General features: G+C 41.4%; 1 protein-coding gene across 3 annotated transcripts in view; it reads left to right on the forward strand.

The window, feature by feature from the left end:
* The window catches only part of EBF2 (EBF transcription factor 2), a 202555-nt gene that overhangs the window by 141550 nt on the left and 39695 nt on the right, over positions 1 to 21310 (forward strand). For 2 of the 3 annotated variants that reach the window (XM_050800249.1, XM_050800250.1), the window contains 3 exons: positions 14880 to 14997; positions 16775 to 16905; positions 17859 to 17985. In XM_050800249.1, the coding sequence (XP_050656206.1) occupies positions 14880 to 14997; positions 16775 to 16905; positions 17859 to 17985 (376 nt within the window). Of the gene's footprint in view, positions 1 to 14879; positions 15022 to 16774; positions 16906 to 17858; positions 17986 to 21310 lie in introns of all 3 variants that reach the window. The other variant, XM_050800251.1, reaches the window with a different exon arrangement.

The following is a 21310-nucleotide window of genomic DNA, read 5'->3' on the forward strand; positions in this document are numbered from 1 at the left end:
TATGGGTGTGAAGAGGTATCTCATTGTGGTTTTGATTTGCATTTCCTTAATGGTTAGTGATTTTGAGCACCTTTTCATGTGCTTATTGCTCATTTGTATGTATTCTTTGGAGAAATATCTATTTAAATCTTTTACCCATTTTTTAGTTGTATTATTTGTCATTTTATTGTTGAGCTGTCAGAGTTCTTTATATATTCAGGGTACTGGCTCCTTCTCAGACATGTATTTGAAAATATTTTCTCCTGTCCCATGAGTTGTCATTCACTTTCTTGATAGTGGTGTACTTTGGTGCACAAAAGAATTGGCAATTTTTATAATGTACTTAGATTCTACTAAGAATATAACCTTCAATGAAAGCTCTCTAATATAGAGAAGGTTATTATTAAGAAAGGATTAGCAATATGCTATCATAGTCAAGTAAGAAACTTAGTTCAGGTTCCAAATATGAAACAAAACCAGAGAGAGTGCATACTCATGGTGGTGGAACAGTCATCTGAATGGATGATGACTTTCAGAAATTCCTAGAATATGTATCTCACTCAGAAGGACAAAGATGGTCATTTAAAGCCATATACACATTCCTTCAATTCTCTACTTTTATGATATGGTCAAACATAAATTTAATATGAAGGATTCTTTCTTGAGGATTTGATCTGAATGGAATAGAAATATGAAACATTTCTAATCACATCCTAAACTCAATAAAACTCCCTCCTCCTTCCCTTATCCCCCAAACACTGGTGGAACCTGCGTTCTTTTTACAAAAATCATCCAATCAGCCCAAAATTGTTACATCAAGATTATTTTCAAGCTTGAACCAATCCTCTCTTTAATTCCATTCAAGTCCTAAGTATTATAGGACATAAAAAATACTTAGTGAAACACAAAGAGTTTTGACCCTTTTAACCCTTTTTTACCTTTTTATGGGGGGGAGGGCCAGACCCCTTTAAGAATCTGGTAAAAGCTATAGTCTGTATCTCATCAAAATATTACATTTAAAGTTTTAATTAAAATTTCAGGGGTCTCCAGACCACTTGAAACATCTCAAGCTTCCATGGACCTCTAATCTAAAGAGATGTCATTCATTTAAAATCCAATAGGCATCCTTCATATGAGGTAACCTTTAACAGTGGGGATCTGTCCACTTAGGACTTTTCCTGGTGATCTCTCATCCACTCTCTTGACTTCAAATGCCCTCTGTTCCTGGATGATTTCTGTATCCATATTCTCAGACTTCACCAGAGCTGCAGGCATATAACGCTAGCTGCCTCCTGGGCATCTTCCCTGGATGACTAGCGAGCACGTGTTCAAAACAGAACTCAGTGCTTGTTCCCTGATTCATTCCGTCCTCTTTCATTGTCAAAGTGCCGCTTCCTCCTCCTAAGTATCTACTAAATCCACCTCTTTCCTGAAAAGCTGCCATAGCCCGTCTTTATTCCTCCCCTGTCTAACCTGTCCTCAGCATGAATGCCAGAGTTACCTCTTAAAATATGTCATGATGCTGGGGAAAGTGGCTCATGCTTGTAATCCCAGCTGTTAGGAATGGAGAGGCAGGAAGATAGCTTGAGCCCAGGAGTTTGAGACCTGCTTGAGGAATGTAGTGAGACCCTGTTCTTCACAAAACAAAACAAAACAAAACAAAACAAAACAAAAAAACAGACAAAATGTCATGAGGATGCCCCATTTACCCTGATGTGATTACTATACATTGTATGCCTGGATCAGAATATCTCATGAACCCCATAAATATATACACCTGCTAAGTATCCATAAAAATTAAATATATACACCTATTAAAATGCGTCATGGATATTGACTGTCCATGGACACAAAGCTTGGATTTAAAAAGGCATGGCTGAGAAGGCTGCTCAGCCTCTGCCTACCTGGAAAACCTGCCATGCCTGTCCCAGAAGTTCTCATCTGCCCACTGCTCACCACATACCCATCTCTGATTTCTGTTCCATCTGGGAAGCTTTCCATATGTTCACCCCTCTGCCTGGGAACCCTTCACCCCTCTCCAACTTGTGACTCCTTTTCATGCTTTAAGGCTACAGCTGAATGTCACCGCCTTAGTGGTGCATTTTCTGACTCTTCCAAGTGGAGTTGTTGGTTCCTGGGTTCGTGCCGACGCACCCTTCCCTTCAGGCCCCTACCCTGCCAGTTATCACATCATCTTGCAGTTGTTGTTTGTCTCTCCAATAGACTGTGTGCTGCTTGAGGGCAATCGGTATGTTTTATTTATTTTTGTAGGTATCGCCAATGTCTAGCACAATGGCAGGCATTCTGTAGGGCTCAATAGATTACTATTAAATACATTTTTAAGAGCACAAAAGAGAAAAGGAAAAAAGAGAAAAGAAACAAGATTTCCAGGGCTCTCCAAGTATCTAAATCCATGGGTCATGCATGCGGAAAATCACTTCTGCCCTCCTTGAAATGGAACAATTAGGTGAAACACCCAGATTAACAGCTCAATGAAGGAAAGGAAAAGAAATGTATGTCTAGTTTAAGCTGACAGGCCTGTTACGACATAATGAATCCCATTCTTTATTTCTTTCTGCTTGTGTGGGCGGAGAGCAGGCAGTCTTAAAATCCAAAAGAAAATCAAGCTAGGAAGAGAAAGTCAGGCACACGGTCATTTCCCACATTCAAATCCTAAAAATCACTAGGATTTGACAATAATTTAGAGCTTTTTGTTGCTAATTCACTGTCATAGATGGACTGGCTGGGTCTGTTCCAAGTCATAGTGAAAACATAGAGGTACGCATTCATTTATTCATGGACGCAGCCAATATTACCAATGAAATTCTGTGTGCCAGGCACTATCCTAGGTGCTGGAGATACAGCAGAGAACAAATCATAAAATTCCTGCCCTCGAAGGGCTTGCATCCTAGTGGAAGGATATAAAAAATAAATGAGTGGTTTGCATAGCTCAAGTCTGCTTCTCTGTGATGTTCAGGTGACTTTCCTGGAAGCAGCGGGCTTCTGCACAGTGCCAGCTGTGTTCTTGGTGCTTGTTGGAACTCAGCGGCTTGGTCAAGTGTAGATGTTTGTGGAGCTAAATGATACCCACCATTATAGTGACAGCAGGTGCTGAGGCTCTTCTGAACAGTTTTCTGAGCCTTCCACCGCATCACCTATTATAGGACACAAATGTCATCAGATCTACTTGAGATTGGGAGGCTTAGAGGCCTGAATGCCCAGTTTCTACCCTCTGCTTCAGAAGGACTTCATTTTAAAAAGACATGATCACTGGATTGTTCTCCATCCTAAGGGCGGCACCAGCTTAGTAGCATTCTGGAATTGATAACCTTGACACATATCCAACCTTAAAATCATTAATTTTTTTTTTTTTTTGAGAGCAGATGTCACTTTTTTGCTCAAGCTGGAGTACAGTGGTGCAATCTTGGCTCACTGCAACCTCTGCCTCTCCAGCTCAAGCCATCTCCCCACCTCAGCCCCTTAAGTAGCTAGGACTACAGGTGTGTGCCATCAGGCCTGGCTAATTTTTGTATTTTTTTATGGAGACAGGGTTTTGCCACATTGCCCAGGCTGGTCTTGAACTCCTGCGATCAAGTCATTCACCCATCTTGGCCTCTCAAAATGCTGAGATTACAAATGTGAGCCACCACACCCAGCCTAAATTGTTTTATTGATACATACTGTTTGTAATCTTTATGGGGTACATGTGATATTTTGTTACATGCATTGAATGTGTAATAATCAAGTCAGGGTAGTTAGGGTGTCCATAGTCATTATCCATCATCATGAGAATTGATCATTTCTCTGTGTTGGGAATATTGCAAGTTCTCTCTTTTAGCTAGTTTGATATGTACAATACATTGTTGTTAACTGTAGTTACCCCACTCTATCAAATATTAGAACTTACATCTTCTAACCGTTTGTACCCATTAACCAACCTCTCTCCATCCTGCCAAATCATTTTTAATGAACTTCACTCTAACTGAGAGCTTACTTGTAGTTAAGATAAAGGTGCTTGCTTCCATTTGCTGAACTTCCCTGAGAGACCCTTGGGTGTCTCAAATTTACCCCCTAAATTACTCCCTTTTTAGATTGGTCCACCAGAATAATTGTTTTTAATTTACAGAGTCATGCTAGGGAGAGGACTGAGATATATGTGCAGGTCGTGCCATCCTTGGCCTCAAGAGATATGTCAGTAGATATCGAAGGACAGACATATTTCTTTTTCTTTCTTTTCTTACAGACAGGGTCTCACTCTGTCACTGAGGCTGGAGTGCGGTGGTACAATATTGGCTCACTGCAGCCTTGGTCTTTTGGGCACAAGTGCTCCTCCTGCTTCAATCTCCCAAGTAGCTGGGACTACAGGTGCATGCAACCATACCCAGCGAATTTTTGTGTTTTTTGTTGAGACAGGGTTTTGCTATGTTGCCCAGGCTGGCCTCGAACCCCTGTGCTCAAGTGATTCACCCACCTTGGCTTCCCAAATTGTTGGGATTACAGGTGTGAGCCACCACACCTGACCAGACAGACACATTTCTAATGAAAGAAAAATCATTCCAGGAGTCAGGCTGGGGAAGGCTTCAGTGCTGAGTTGGTTCTGGGTTGCACACAATCCCAGGATGGGCCTGCTGGAAGGGCATCTTGATGGGGATTTGAAGGGTTCGAGGGAAGGGGTTGGAGCTCTGTGAAAACACACCTGGCACATCTTCTGGGCCTGTGGGAAAGCAAGAAGAAGCGCACGGTGGGGCAGAGAAGGGAACCAAGGGCAGAAAGATCTGCCGGATGGGAATGGAGAAAGGAAGTGAGGTCCCGTTGGGATTGACTGGCATCCACAGGGTGGTTGGATCATGTGAGAGGCCTCATGCCTGTTGCTGCAACATGCTGGATGCAACGACTGCAGAAGAACGATGGGGGAAATGAATGGCTCTGACAAAGACACCTCGTACACACAGCTGGGCACGAGCCATTAGTCGGGTTTACTAAACGACGCGAGAGCAAAGGGCACGGCTACTCATGTCTTGGAAAAGAGCCAAGCTCCATCCAGCAACCCCTTATGATTTTTAAACCCCCAGCTCTTATATAAAACTTTTTAATGGCACCACCATCTATTTTCCTTAAATAAAAAATGTTGAATGTTTCTCTCACACCCGTTGGAGAGGGAAACGAGAGTTTAAATTAACTCCAAATAGTAAAAATTTAATACAGCTCCAGCTGCCTGCAGGTTTCTTCAGTTCACATCTTTCAGTGTGAGAGCTGCTCCAGCTGCTCTGTGATCTCATCTACCATTTGAAATCTGCAGTGCTACTGAGCAGCAGTTTTAAAGCACATAATGGAAATCACTTGACTTATGGCCTCTCTGATCAGCAGGTGAGTCTATTATCTGATGATAAAACAAACCAGATAGTCTGAGTTAAGAAATCATAATTATCTATTTGGAGTCAGAAAAAAACAAAACAAAACAAAACAAAACAAAACAAAACCTTGGAGGGTCGGAGGATCTTTCTCTCAGTCCAATGCTGTAAGCTTGGGGAAGGCTCTCTGGAGTGACTTCAAGCTTTTCTCTGATGTTAGAACCTTCTGCCGCCTCCACCCCTAAATTTTGATGCCTTGAATGGGAACAAGAATCAGGGTGACAGAAATCTTGACTGACTCACCCAGGAAATGAGTTTTGAGTTCTTTGTAAAAGGGCAAGGTGAGAAATGAAAAGCAGTAGTTGCCTGGAGAACTTTTGGGAGAGGATATGTCAGACTTCAGTGAGCTGGAAACACAGTCTAAATGCTCAAATATTTTAAGGGACTCTAATTTGGACACAACCTGCCCCTGAACCCATTCCAGGGCTATCGAATGCAGAGCTTCCTGGAAAGCAAAGTGTTCTTAGTCCTGCAATAAGAGTGCATAGTTCCTCAGCTGCTTCCAGGGCCTGTGTGCTCCTGATTTTTGATAGGCCACAGGTGATTCAGGCTGTCCCTGGGGCTAGAGCTTCGTAGGCAAGAATGCCCAAGCCAAACAAAGAACTGCATCAACTATGTTATGGCTCCCCTGTGGCTCTCAAAACTTTCGCTAGTAAAATATTGCCCTTGACCATAACCATCCCACTTGGCACAAATTTTAGATGGGAAAAGCAATGGGTTAAATGGAATAAAATGAGGTAGGGAGGGAGTAGCAAGTATCTGTGACCATTAAAATGAAGGGACATTCAGTATTGCAAAGCAAATGAATGATCTTCACACTCCTCACTGACATGAAAAGGTGATTTTTTTTTTAATTGCCACTGGAATTCTCAACTGGGTTTTAAAAAGCAAGCTCTAAAAGGTGTTTACTCTAAAGCCAAATTGGCCAAAATACACCAGCAGAGAGCTCTTGGGCATACTACTTCCTTTATGCCAATTAGAATTTTTTTAGGTGCCAGAATAATCATCTTAGTAACCTCGAGTTGTGTAACTCCCCCAATTCTTCAAGGCCTGTTCTTAAATCTCACTTTCTTGATGAAAATGGCTGTGATCGCCTTCAATTCACGCTGATTCTTCCCACCATTGGGCCCCTACAGTACACAGTGGCAACACAGCTCAATCCTCAATGACAGATTACCATGCAATAATATTTTCTGATTATGTCTAGTGTTTGCTATGCTTTGTCCACTGCAGGGTGAGCTCCTTGAGGCTGTGACAATATTTTCTATAAGCTTCCATTGCATGTAGCAGAGCACCTAGGGGTCCCAAAAAGTACCCAATGACTGACAGAAACACAGTGCTGGTTGGTTCCTTCAGAAAGTATCTTCTCTAGTTAAAATGAAAAAAATAAAATCGAACTATCATTCAACCCAGCAATCCCATTGCTGGATGTATACTCAAAGGAAAGGAAATTGTTTTACCCAAAAGACACACACATTTGTATGTTCATTGCTACATTATTCACAACAACAAAGACATGGAATCAACCTAGATGCTCATCAATGGTGGATCAGATAAAGAAAATGTGGTATGTAGACACCATGGAATACTACACAGCCACAAAAAAGAATGAAATCATGTCCTTTGCAGCAACATGGACACAGCTGGAGGCCGTGATCCTGAACAACTTAACATAGGAACAGAAAACCAAATACTGTGTGTTCTCACTTGTAAGAGGATGTCCCTTGGGTACCAATGGACATAAAGATGGGAGTAATAGACACTAGGGATTACCAGCAGGGAGAGAAAGGGATGGAGAGGACTGAAAAACTGCCTATTAGGGATTATTCTCACTAACTGGATGACAGGATCATTTGTATCTCAAACCACAGTGTCACACAACATATTCATGTAATAAACCTGCACAGGTACTCCCTGAATCTAAAATAAAAGTTGAAAATACACACACACACACACACACAAAGTAAAATAGTTAAATTATTTTAAAAACTGAGTACATTGACCAGTGTTTATATTCTTGCCATCAAGTGTATCAGTTTAAACTTGACAGAATTAAAAATATGTATGTTTTTTAAAAAAGGAAAAGAACACATCTTCTCAGGAGTAATACCATTGATGCCCAGTCCCCTCTCTGCTGGAGTAGTCCAGAACCTCTCACATCTGTCTCTATGGCAGTCAACTCTGTGTTCTCCTGTCTGGGACTTGATCCTTCACTGAACAGAAAATTTAGCCTTTGGGAATATGAAACAACAACCATTGCTGAGAATTCTGGGAATTCCTTTTAAAGAAAATGACAAAATCCATGCTTGTGGGGTAGGTGTTTAAAGGTAATTTTGGAGACTCTGGAGTCCTGTAACAAAGAAGAATCTGGGCCTTAAATCTGGCTTGAAAATATGTGTGCCAAGAATAAAGTGGTAGGGCGGAACAAACTGCAGTAGCCCATTTGTTTGTTGTTAGCCTGGATTGAATTAATGGAGGCTTAGACAAAACTGTGTCATTAGATTCACCTTGTCCACGATGAGAATTTGGGATTGTGTAAAAACCCGATGTGTATTTCTCCTTGCAATATGGACTTGCAGCTTGGTTGCCCGCCATAGCCAGAAGTCTGTCTTGATTTTCTCTGTCCCTTTAATGGTTTCTGTGTCCCTTTCCTCCTTCCACAGGTGGAAAATAAAATCCCACATAACAGTTATGCTTTGGGAAAGCTGAAATAACATATATGGCAACTGAACAGTTATAAGGGAAAAGCACATCATGAATTTAATTCCATTTCCAGATGTAAAATGTCATAAAGAATTTTTTTTCCATTCTTGGCAAAATAACAGGAATTTTCGAGACCATTTTATTTAGCTGAGTGTATGCACATTCATAAGTAGGGTATCAGAGTCTTCAACGTGGAGTGTGCTATAAATGCGATGTGTTATAGCTTTACTGAGATTAAACTACCAAAGGCCCCACATTCAGCTAGGAGGTGCATGACCCTCATTGAAAGGGTGGGGAACTGTGTCTGACTAATGGTAGAACTTGGTGTGTTTTCAAAGCAAGGACTCTGGCCCATATGGGGAGGTTTCTAACCAGTGTAATTATTCTCTAGTGACTGCAGACATTGGAATTGTCGTCTGTTTCAAAGAGCAGATCATTTGGTCATTCCACACATTTTTCATTTTGACTTCTCTTTTTCTTTTAGCCTCTTTGTATGAGACTTAGGGTCTTTGTAGAAACACCTGGGTAGGAGCTGAAAAAGCCTAGCTGGGAGTAGGGCCCAACTGGCCATTCCTCAGACTTATGTAATTCAACTAAATCATAAAGTTAGAGCTTTGAGAAGGATAAGTACTTAAAACACACACACACACACAAGCGCGCGCGCGCACGCGCGCGCTTGGTGTTGCAAAAAGCCAAGGACATTTTAGAGAAAGGCATAAAAATAACCCAAGGGTGGGAATAAGTCAGTTTGGTAAAAGTCTCCATGGCACATGCTATCATTCTGATAACTAAAGAAATAACTCCTCTATTGGAAAATTAGCTGTTCAGGCAGATTAACGGATGTGTCCACCTGAAGGGTGACTCCCACTGTGGCCTTTTATGAGCAGGAAAGGGCTCCTTTACAACTCACCTCCTGCTTTGTATAAATTATTGGAGTGAGGGACATGGGAGAACTTTTGGGTAATGAGAAGAAAAATAGAATTTGAGAAAGCCGATCAGTTTTCTTGAGTACTGGTAGAAGACTGCTAACGTATTTGTAGATTCCATTCTTAAAACTTTCTTGTATTTTTCAAGGGAAGATACAGACTTTTTATTCATGTTTCTATTTCTGTATAACCAACTAACACTGCCATATAATTAAATGATTTAAAATGGAACCTACCACCGTCACTCTCCAATTGGTCTGTTTATTGAGTTGGTGTTACTAAAAATGAGAGATCACATCAAAACAAAATAGGGAATGGCAGAAAGCGAAAACCACTTTTATTTAGAAAAAAATGCAAGCAATTTCAATTGATCCTGATTTCTCTCTCTTGGAACCTTGGGTTGAAGGTACTTCGTCCTAAATAAATTGGTTGTTGCTTTTGCATTGAAATGTATCAGTTGAGGAGAGCTATCATTTACCGTGACTTAGTTTTCAGATCTGCAGGCTTTGAGCTGTAATACAGATATATCAACTCTAAGAAATAAATGAAAACTGTCACCAGTGTCAGCAGCAGAAACTGGGGGTCCATCCCACGCAAATTATGGACATCTGTATTCCTAATTGGCATTCTTTAGGGCCATGCCAGCAGAATGGCAGTGCCAATAGAGTCTGACAGCCTTAGAAAAGACGCGTTATCAGGTCTAGGTGACAGGAGACGATGAGGCATAGAAGTTCCTTTGTATGGAATACTCTCCGTATGTTTGCTAATATAATGCTGGTGATTTTCAGTTTCAGGCACCTCCAAATGGCACCTTTTATCCATACACATTTGCTTCTTTTAAATCAGATCAGTTGATCTTAGGTGAATAAGTGGTATTGATGGTTATATGATCAGAAGACCCTTGGCAGAGATGCATACAAATAGTTAACAAGGTAATGGTAAGAAATGTTGACCTTGATTTGTTTAGCTAAGATGTAAAGATTTTTGAAGGTCAAAGGTGTCCTTGTGTAGTGTTTTGGAGTCTAACTGTGCCTGACCCTCTAACATTAAGCTGCTGTGGCCTGCAGTTTTGAAGAGTGAAGCAAACCAGGGGGAAAACGAGAAGGGGGAGAGAACAGGAAATGGAGTGAGGTGTTTCAGGAAGTTGTCAGGGGTTGACTGATTGATTCCAGATGGGAAGGGTCAGCCTTCGTGACCCAGGAAATACTCACTAGGGGAAAGAAGTTGGCTTGTGGAAGGGGAAGGCCTGGGAGTAAGATGATGTTGGAATGCGCATTCCACTTCCTTTGGTCCTAAAACATTCAGAAATCTTAACTTCTCCAAATAGACGAATATCAGCGTTGTCATTGTTCATCAGTAAACAGTGAAGGAATTTAAATTTGAAGTTTTGACTGTACCAAATATATCTTCACCTGTATAATGTAGTTCATTCTTCCAGAAGTAAAGCAAATGTATGTAAAAGTCAGTATTTAAGTGCATGTCTCTATGTATAGAAACAACCACCAAACAGGTCTGGTTTCCTGTTGCGGAGTTTATGAATTAAATCCATCGCATTTTGCAAATTCAGTTGAATTGGCAGGCTCTTCCAGCTACCTCACCATCTAAGATATTTGGAATATTAAAACCTGGAACTTGCCTCACATCTATATGTACAGATGCACACGCACATACATTTGGACATAATTTAAAATCTTGTAATAAATTTTGCAGACACTGACATAATTCAGGTTAATTCCCTAGCTGTCATGAGAGGCCAGCGTGAGCCAGCAAGAGATTAAAATTTATTTCTATTGTTAATAGAAAATAATGAAGTGCATCTGAACCATCAGGGTATGTCATTCGGGAAATGTTCACTTTGGAACTAAGTCTCACTCCACCCAAATGGACAATGATGAAATCAGCTGGCTCGTGAAAGCCCCAAATTTGTGGCAGGAACGCATAGGGAGTATTAATGGATGGTATGACAAGGAGCTTGTGGAGTGAATTAAAGCAACCTCAGAGAGAAGGCTGTTTACCTCCACGCAATCCTCAGAGAGGGCCCAGGTTCCCCTTAGTGTGCCTAGGAAAGCTCATTAAGACTTAATGCCCACGGCTGGGCACGGTGGCTCATGCCTGTAATCCCAGCACTTTGGGAGGCTGAGGCGGGAGGATCACTTGAGGTCAGGAGTTCTAGACCAGCCTGCCCAACATGGCGAAACCCACAAAATACAAAAATTAGCCTAGTGTGGTGGTGGGTGCCTGTAATCTCAGCCACTCAGGAGGCTGAGGCAGGAGAATCGCTTGAACATGGGAGGCAGAGGTTGTGGTGAGCTGAGATCAGGCCATTGCACTGCACTTCAGCCTGGGTGATAGAGCAAGACTCTGTCTCAAAAAAAAAAAAAAAAAAAAAAAAAAAAAAAAAAGGGAAAAGAAAAAAAGGAAGAATTAAAGCCCAAAGCACCCTCTCCTTGTTTTCTCTCTCTTTTTTTTTTTTTTTTTTTTCCAGAGATGACAGTTATATCTTTGTAAATGCATTCACACACACAATTTGTAAGAGTGGTTTGATTCTTCTTTCTTCTCTCTCTTCTCCTATTATTTTCGGATGGTAGGCAATACTATCTTCATGTTCATCTTAACCTCGTGGCCATGAGGCTCTACCTCTCCCTTCGGCTGTGACATGACCTTGTGTTTTGCTGAGATCACTTTGATAAGAACATGAGAACTTGCGGGGAATGATGGATGCCGCCATCTTAATGTTTGCCACTGTGTGATAGGAACTTTCTGGAAGGAATTTCCCCAGATTGTAACATGTTAACATGGACACAATTGAAAACAGACCCAGCACTAGACAGGATGTACTCCTGAATTGTGAGCAATTATACTGATAATTTTCTGAATGACAACTGAAGTTCCTTTAAGTTTATTCTTTGAATCTCTGGGGCCTGTCACATAGTAGAAGCTCAGTCAATTATCTGTTGGGTTGGATGACTGACACTCACTTATTCATGTAAAATTTTGCATAAGTTACCACCATGTTCAAGGTGTGAGACTATATGAGATGATTTGTGGACTCATGGGTTTTAGGGATTTTCCCAAACCTATTACGCTAAAAATATGTAATAACTTAAAAAGATGTCATTGAAAAACTCTTTAGGGCAAAGAAAAAAATCAGGAAAGTATTGCTTTGCTGGTGATGGAGGTAGGATGGACTGGGAGGGAACACAGGATAACTTTTTGGGGAGATGGAAATAGTCTTACTTCCTGATTTCAGTGTAAATTGGACAGCTAAGATTTGTGCATTTCAATGCATGTAAATTTTACCTACAAAAAAACCCAAACCTGTGATTATTATCATTGTTGAGTAGAGGGTTGGGAGTGGGTGGTGGTAAACAGTAGTCCCCCCGCCCACTTTTGAGGTTTCACTTTCTGTGGTTTCAGTTACCCAAGGTACAGTACAATAAGACATTTGGAGAGAAAAAGAGAGAAACCACCTTTACATACTTTTATTTCAATATCTTTTTACAATTGTTATATTTCAAATATTAGTTATTGTCATTAATGTCTTACTGCGCCTAATTTATAAATTATACTTTATCATAGGTATGTATAGGAAAAAGCATATTATAGGGTTTGATATTCTCTGAGGTTTCAGACATCCACTGGGGTCTTAGAGCATAGACCTCTTGGATAAGGGGTCTACTGTAGCTGAGATGAGAATGGCAATATTTTGACAATTCTTGAAGCTGAATGATAAGTACTGGGGATTCATTATGCTATCCTGTTTCTTTTGTTTGCTTGAAATTATTCATAATAAAAGGTTTTTGAAATGCTGCCTCATTCCTTCATATTCAGAGGTAAAGTAGGGCTGGGCACTGTGACTCACTTCTGTAATCCCAGCACTTTGGGCGGCCGAGGCCGGTGGATCACTTGAGGTCAGGAGTTCAAGACCAGCCTGGCCAATACGGTGAAACCCTGTCTCTACTAAAAATACAAAAAGTAGCTGGGCATGGTTGCAGTCATCTGTAATCCCAGCTACTTGGGAAACTGAGACAGGAGAATTGCTTGAATCCAGGAGGCAGAGGTTGCAGTGAGCTAAGATGGTGCCACTGCACTCCAGCCTGGGCAACAAAGTTAGACTCTATCTCAAAAAAAAAAAAAAAAGATATGGCAGGATCAAGCCCCCTGCCCTCCATTTAATAAATAAGAAAGGACAAATACATGTAGAATATCAACCGTTTTAATTTGGGAGTAGACAGGAAGAGTCATTTTTAAACACAACTCTTCATTTTGTACCTATTTAGTGCCCTTTCTCAAAAGGTCCATACGTGTGTGAGTATGTATATAACAAGTTATTGTTCTTTTCTCAAAAATAATAATAATAATGGCCAAGCATAACTGATGTGAACTGAGAAGTAGACCCATGTCTAGGGTGGCTCGTGTTCTGGGTCAAGTGATTCAGTGGGAACACCACCCAGGTCTTCTCCCTTCTGCTATGCTTGGTCAGCCTTTGCTGATAGCCACTTCTTTGAGCTTCTACCCGACCCGGATCTGCAGTACACAAGCTGGAACTTGATTCGATATCAATCTTTGTGCTACTTGTTTCCTGTGTTAACTATGATTCTCCAGCCAGAAAATGAACTCTTTGAGGTTAGGGACCATGCCTTGTAACTGTTGGTACCTATTTCCTATCTGCCTCTTTCTAGGACTTCCCCCAGAGGTTAGGCCATGGGATAACCTCTGTGTGTGAGTAATGTCATCTGTCTTATGGTCTGGTCAAGCCCAGCATGGGCAAGGCAGTTAGGACACGAATGCATCCCAGTGTGGCACACACAAAGCACTGTGCTGAAGCCTTTATATGTATTGCAGGTCGAGTATTCCTTATCCAAAATGCTTGGAACTAGAAGTGCTTCTGATTTGGGGTTTTCAAATATTTGCATCCTGTATTTACTGGTTGAGCATCCCTACTCTGGAAAATCCAAAATCCAAAATGCTCCAATGAACATTTCCTTTGAGCATCACGTCAGTGCTCAAAAAGGTTTAGATTTTGGAGAATCTTGGATTTCAGATTCTTGGACTAGGGATGTGTGCCTGTATCTCATTATACCTCATTTGAGCACTGTGAGATACACATTGGTATTTATATCTTACAGATAAGAAAAACTGAGATTAGACAAGATTAAGTAAGTTTTTCATGGTTGCAAGTTAGGCGACAGCAGGCCTGGGATTTGAATTCAGTTCTTCCTGACTCCAAACCCATGTTCTCCCACTGCTCCACACCACCTCTCCCCTCACCCTCATTAGATGCTACACTTCCTGTGTTTTCAACACTGAATTATGGCAACCTTATCTTCTCAGCAAAAGTCGAGGCATCACTGCCACCACTCTCTACTGTGCAGCAACACCACAGACAATCCACCAGCCAGCATCTCAGTGCTGGGCATGATGTCAGGACCCGTCTGAAGTGCAAGAACCCATTCCGGAGCTTGGAGAAGTGACTTTCCAGCTGGTGTGTAGATCTCAGCTTCCACGTGGCACACAACCAGTTTTCTGTGGTGGAGGCTCTACTGGCAGTGGTGGTCCAGGTCTTTTGATAGAGAACCAGGTTTCTGGAAGCAGCAGGCAGATAGCCATTTTCTCCACTTCATTACATGGGTGTGCTTTGAGCAAAGATTCTTGACAATGCATGGATGAAGGGCAGCCACTTTTTCTGTAAAGTTCTGACATAATTACAGAAGGAGAAAACTCTGTTGAGTCCCAAGTTCTGTCCCATCTCCCCTTTGCTATATGGAATTGTGGCAAAAAAGAATTTTGGTGCATTTGCTACTTTATGTGAAACTAATTCCACTGCACCCGCTTTTTCCTTTTTACTTTCAATATGCAGGTTGTGTTGTCAACAACAGTGAACGTGGATGGACACGTCCTAGCTGTTTCTGACAACATGTTTGTTCATAACAACTCCAAACATGGACGGAGAGCAAGAAGACTTGACCCATCAGAAGGTAGGGCTGCCTGCGCTCAGCATAGTAGACACATGAAATTCTCCACGAATTTCCTTGTTCGAACTTCAAATTTATGTCTCGCAGTCAGAGAAGAGAAAGTACACAGGACCATGTGGGTTTTTTTCTTAACGAAGTTGTAAACACGGACTCCAGCCTGCTCCACTGTAAGCCCCACACGTCTACCAGCCCGTGCCAAGTCCTCATGCCTCCCACTCTTTTCCATTCTGTTCTGTGTTTTCCTTTTTGCGAGACGGGCATTTCAGGCAAACGTAGACCTATGACATCTTAGTTAAACAGGAACACTGCAGTGCCAGACATGTATGAATAAGTGTCAGATGTGCCCTTAAACAGATTGTAGGCAAAACAAAACAATGTTTGGAAAGAAACTGACGCTAATTGATTTTTGTTTGCTTGGACAAGAAGAATTCACGGTCTGTTCTGGGTAGTTTTCCAAGTGCATTAAAGTAATTAGAAATACTGGTAACTGTTAAACTTCAAGTTGTCCAAAAAATTAAAGTATATCGATGAAGATAACTGACAAATCTAAGTAAATTCCATTTTAGTTATTCCCCTTCCTTCTGCACGCCCCAACTCAGTGGTATAGAAAGACCTTATAAGACAGAATGTATGGTCAAATTAGGCTACTATTCTAGTGTGATGTTTTGTTATATATTACCACCCAACCCCCACCTCCCACGCTAACTCAGCCTGAAAATGTATCTTGTATCATTGTAAACAGGAATTAATGAACTGAAAGAAAATGATTGAATCAGTAAAGAATTTGGAGTGGTGTTAATTCTCCCACAGTGAGCACTGAAAGGGGAGAAGAAAATCCCAGAGTTCAGGACTAGGAACCCATCCAGTTTCTTTTGACTGATTGGATGTGATTGACTGGCTGTTCAAAGGGGGCTCATGTTTTTGGAGTCCTGCCAAAGTTCTCCTCTACCTTTGACCCTGTCAACTTTGGAAATGGAGTGATGGATTGACTTTAGTTATGGCCTGAAAACCATATTGGGTTCCTGTTGGGATATAAAGTCCAGAGGCCTGGAGCATATGGAAGAAGTGGGGAAAATCCTTCCTACAAAGTTAGTAGAGTGATTAGAAATTGTCTCTTGATAGAGCTGAAAAAAGCCTTCAACTATGATAGATTTTGCTTTCTCCTTCTCTCTCTGGCCCATTAACAGGCCTTGTAAATCTTAACATCTTAGGGCAGAGGAGGTGGGGAGAGAAAGGGGATTTACACATTTCCAGTGTGATCAACTTATAAAAATATGGGCAAAAACAACAGGGTTTTTCAAACACCCTTTGCACAATTACCTAAGTGTTTTACTTTTTCATACATAATGGTCAACTCATTAGGCTTTAATGACTCGGTGAAAACCAACAGCCAATTAGGGAATGATGGCAAGTCAACAAATCTCAGCTTGAACTTCTTGGAATGACCAACAGCTTTCAAAAGCAGCCCATCCCCAACACTCTAAGCTTCAACCATATATGGTGTCCAGCCCTTTGAATGCAAGGACTTTTTTGTTTATTTGTGGTTGTCCAATCCTTTGAAGGCAAGGATTCTTTTTCTTATCTGTGGTGGGGGATATCATAAAAATTATACATGAACCTTTTTTGTTTGTTTGCTTTTAGCTCATCAGTTATCGTTAGCATTAGTGTATTTTATATGTGGCCCAAGACAATTATTCTTCTTCCAACGTGGGCCTGGGAAGCCAAAAAGTTGGACACCCATGAAAGAACAAACCTGACTTTTTCTTTCCTGTCTTCTTAGCTACCCCCTGCATCAAAGCCATTAGCCCGAGTGAAGGCTGGACCACAGGAGGAGCCATGGTCATCATCATTGGGGACAACTTCTTTGATGGTCTCCAAGTGGTGTTTGGGACCATGCTTGTATGGAGCGAGGTAGGCAGAGGCATCAGGCTTACTCTGATTTCCTTTCGCCCAAAGATTGTTTTGATCTGGGAAACTAGTCATTCCTAGAGCATCAGCAGCACAAACACCAAGGGTAAAAAAGCATAGAAGTCATAGCAAATCGGGCATGAGTTTCTTAAGAAGATAAGTATCCACTGAAGTATTATTTAAAATGGTGAAAACTTAGAAATCTAGAATTGTAAAGTGATGGAATGTCACTCCACCGTTAAAAAATGTTTTGAAAAACTTCGAATGATACAGGAGAAAGGATATGCTCACACTGTAATACTAAGCAGGAAAAAAAAATAAGGATAACAGTGCCTATGGATGTAAAATCTAGTTATATAGCACACATTTATAGAAGGGTACTGGAAACAAAACAAATGTTGATATTGATCATCTCTATGATGTTAATTTTTTAAAAATATTTTTCTATAATTTCCAAATGTTCTAAATTGGATGTGTTTGACTTTCATCATAATATAAAACATTACAAAAAGATCAGTGACAGTGCTAAGTTGGAGTTGGAACTTTCCAGATCAATATTTGAAGTCATAAGCAGGATAGGAGTTCAGCAGAGGAAAGGATTCCAGGGATGAGGGTGGGGTTGGTAGCAGGAGGTGAGAGGGACTGGGGCTGGGCTTGTAGAAATAAAGGACCTAGATTGGTTGAGTTGAGAGGAAATTCCAAGGTTGTGGGGCAGGGGGTGGGGCGTGGAGAGAGAGAGACACACACACACAGAGGGACAGACAGAGACACACACACACAGACAGAGACAGGACAGGGATGTGCAGAGTGCATTTGGAGCTAGAAGTACTACAGTTAGAGTAGAGCAGAGAGAAAGAAGCCCCTGGGGAGCAATAGTGGGAGATGCTGTACACCTTATGTCCTTGGTGATGGCTTGTCTAATGGGTATTTTATTTCCCTGCCTATTCATTCCTCAGCTAATAACCCCTCATGCCATCAGAGTACAGACTCCTCCCCGGCACATCCCAGGCGTGGTGGAGGTGACATTATCTTATAAATCTAAACAGTTCTGCAAAGGAGCCCCAGGAAGGTTCATTTACACAGGTAGGTGAGAAAATGATGCCAAGAGAGGCCGGCTTCTGGTTTGCCTTTGTGCTAATTCCCAGTATCTGCACTTTATAATCATCCTGATGTTTCTAGGTCTTTTTACTGGTGTGGAAAGAGTGAGCTGAGTGATAGATGTTGAATGGTGATGTGAAGGTTCACTTCTCAATTAGTATTTTACTTAAGCAACTTCTGCATGATCTGGGAGATCACAGCAGCTCATTTCAGGAACACACCTCTACAAATTTAACTCTGTTGGAACCATGCTAGAACCATCTTTTATCCACGTGGTCAGATTAAACAATGGACAGTTATTGGCTGTAACTACATTTTCTTGAAAAGATTCAAGAGAGTTGCCCAGTGATGTTGGAGAGCAATTTGAAGTATTTTAAAACTTCAAGAAGGTAAAAATCATATATTAGTCAATATTTGTTGAATTTCTACTCTGTATCAATTGCTTTTTCTAAGAGAAGGGTATGGATGACATGTAAGACATGATCCCTTCCCCATTTGGAAGTTTAGAAACTTTTGAAGGAGACAACGGTATATTGCGAAGAACAGCTGGTGAATTCATAAATTTGAAATGTTTGGTATTTCCAATGAATGGAATATGAGTTTCAGAAAGAGAGAGTCTAGTATGGGCAAGAGTAATGGGGTGAGGTGCCAAGGAAGATATGAAAATTGAAGACCATATTTAAGGACAGGGAGAATTTGGATGGGCAAAGAGAGAAAGGGAGAATGTTCTCACTATGGTAATCACATAGGCAAAGGCCACAGGGTGAGGTGAGCACATTCCTACAGGACCAAAAGCTCGTCTGACAGCTGTGGCAATGCATTTTGTACTTACACTGGAACTTATCCTACATGTGCTGGGCATGTGGAGTCCGTTTTCATGCTGCTGATAAAGACATACCTGAGACTGGGTGATTTGTAAAGAAAAAGAGGTTCAATGGACTCATAGTTCCACATGGCTGGGGAGGCCTCACAATCATGGCAGAAGGCGAAAGGCACATCTTACATGGTGACAGATGAGAGAATGAGAACCAAGTGAAAGGGGAACCCCCCTGTAAAATCATCAGATCTCGTGAGACTTATTCACTACCATAAGAACAGTATGGGGGAAACTGCCCCCATGATTCAACTCTCTCCCACCGGGTACCTCACCCAACACATGGGAATTATGGGAGCTAAAATTCAAGGTGAGATTTCGGGGGAGTCAAACCATATCAGCATGGGAGGGAAACAAAGCATAAAACAGCTTAAAAACCTTATGTAGTACCTAGTGTAGTCAAATTCCTAGAGATGGAAAGTCAAATGGTGGGTACCAAGGGTTAAGGGAGGGGAAATTGGGGATTTGTTTAATGGGTCCAGAGATTCAGTTTTGCAAGACAAAAAGAGTTCTGGATATGGATGGTGATGATGGTTGTACAGCAATGTGAACTACTTAGCCCAATTGAGCTGTACACTTAAAAATGATTAAGATGGTAAATTCTATGTTATGTGTATTTTACCACATTTTTTAAAAGTTAAAAACAAAAGAAGCCTTGTAAGGGAATTTAGACTTGACTTGCCAGGAAATAAGAAGGCATTGAGGGTTTCTGTGCAAGGAAGAGTAACTCAAAGATATTGTCTTCAAAAAAAGAAATGGTGTTGATATAAAGACTGAGTTAATTGGGGAACAACCAGAGGCAGGAAGATCAATGAGGTATTATACTTTGACAGAGAAAATAAAGAGTATAGAGAAAGAAATACATAAACCAAAAATTATAGCAGGCATATTATAAATTTTTAATAATATTATTTTATAGATAGTATAGTCTCTCATTTGCGCTCTGATTCCTACTCTTGTTAAAATGTCAATGTCTGGCTAGCTACCAATTAGGAGTAGATGGAAAGAGGTAATGTTTAGGTCTATTTATTTAAAATTCAGCCTTTGAATTTTCTGTCCTGAGATAAGCACATCTCAGGTGTTATTTTCTGTGGATCTATGGGAGATTCTATTGCAGTCACAATAAAAAAAATTACTGGTCCAGCTCCAAAGGGATGTAGTTCATTCATTCAAACTAGTATTTATGACCTGCCTGCCATGGGCTGGCACAGCTCTAAGCCCTGGGGTATAGAAGGGAGGAAGGTAAAGCCCCCATCTTCATAAAGCTTATATTATAGAGGGGAAGACAGACAAGAAAGAAAATAAGTGACATAATTTCAGATAGTGAGAAGTAAGGGAAGGAGAGTGAGGGAGGGTTGTGCAGGCTGGTTAAGGAGGCCTCTCTGAGGAGGGGACATGGAGCAGAGACCTGAATCCCAGGATGGGGCCAGCTGTGGAAATCCATCCCCCCTTCTCTCTTTCCTCCGTCCTCCTCTCCATCCACATTCCCTCCTCCATTGCAGGAGCTCCCTGGGGCTGGGTTTTCCATTTGGTCCACTGGTATTCACTGGAGAAGTGCCTGGAAGTCCATGAATCTGGGGGAGGGGGTTGTCACAGGTAGAGGGTACAGCAAGATTACAAGTGGGAGGGAGCCTGGTGTTGATGGGGAAGAGCAAGAATGCCCGTGTGGCTGGAGTGGAGTCAGTGGGGAAGAGAGTGATGGGAGATGAGGTTGGAAAGTCAGGCAGGGCAAGGACTTTGGATGAGAAGACATGGAAGGTGTTGAGTAGACGAGCAACCAGCATCTAGACAGGATTTAAAGCCACAGGACCGGATGAGATTACCATGATAGGGTGGAGAAGTCCAAATATGGTGCTTGGGAACACCAGCATGCAGGATTAAAGATGACAGGAGGAACTTGGGAAGGAGCCTGAGAAAGAGTGGTCAGAGTAGGAGGAAACCAGGAGCGTAGGCTGTCCCTGAAGTCAGTTGGAGAGTGGGTCTTGTTCCAGGACACTTTTTGCATGTAGAGCTTCTGGTATCTCTAGTGTTTCAAAGACACTCGTAGATGTGGGTGATGGAGCTGGCCTATAAGGAGATGGGTAGGTATCATAACAGGCACATTGCAGCCAATCCTCAACTCTCTATTGAAGTAAAGAACAATCTCAATAATAAGTAGGGCCATTGATGTAGATGTTTGGAACCAGGTGTTGTGTACGTGTGTGTGTGCGTGTGTAGAAGAGATCCTCACCCTTGGCCACACTTTAAATGATCAGTGCCTAGGTCAAACCCCAGACCAATTAGATATGAATTTCTGAAGGTAGGACCCAGGTAGAAGTGTCACCCATTTATTTACTCAACAAACATGCTCTGAACACACAAAATCAATAATATCAGTACACCTCTATCAGCTTACAGTTCTAGAATGGGAGATGACAAAAGGTAAAAAAAAAAAAA

This window comes from Macaca thibetana, chromosome 8 (genome assembly GCF_024542745.1).
Source record: "Macaca thibetana thibetana isolate TM-01 chromosome 8, ASM2454274v1, whole genome shotgun sequence".
Taxonomy (NCBI): Eukaryota; Metazoa; Chordata; class Mammalia; order Primates; family Cercopithecidae; genus Macaca; species Macaca thibetana.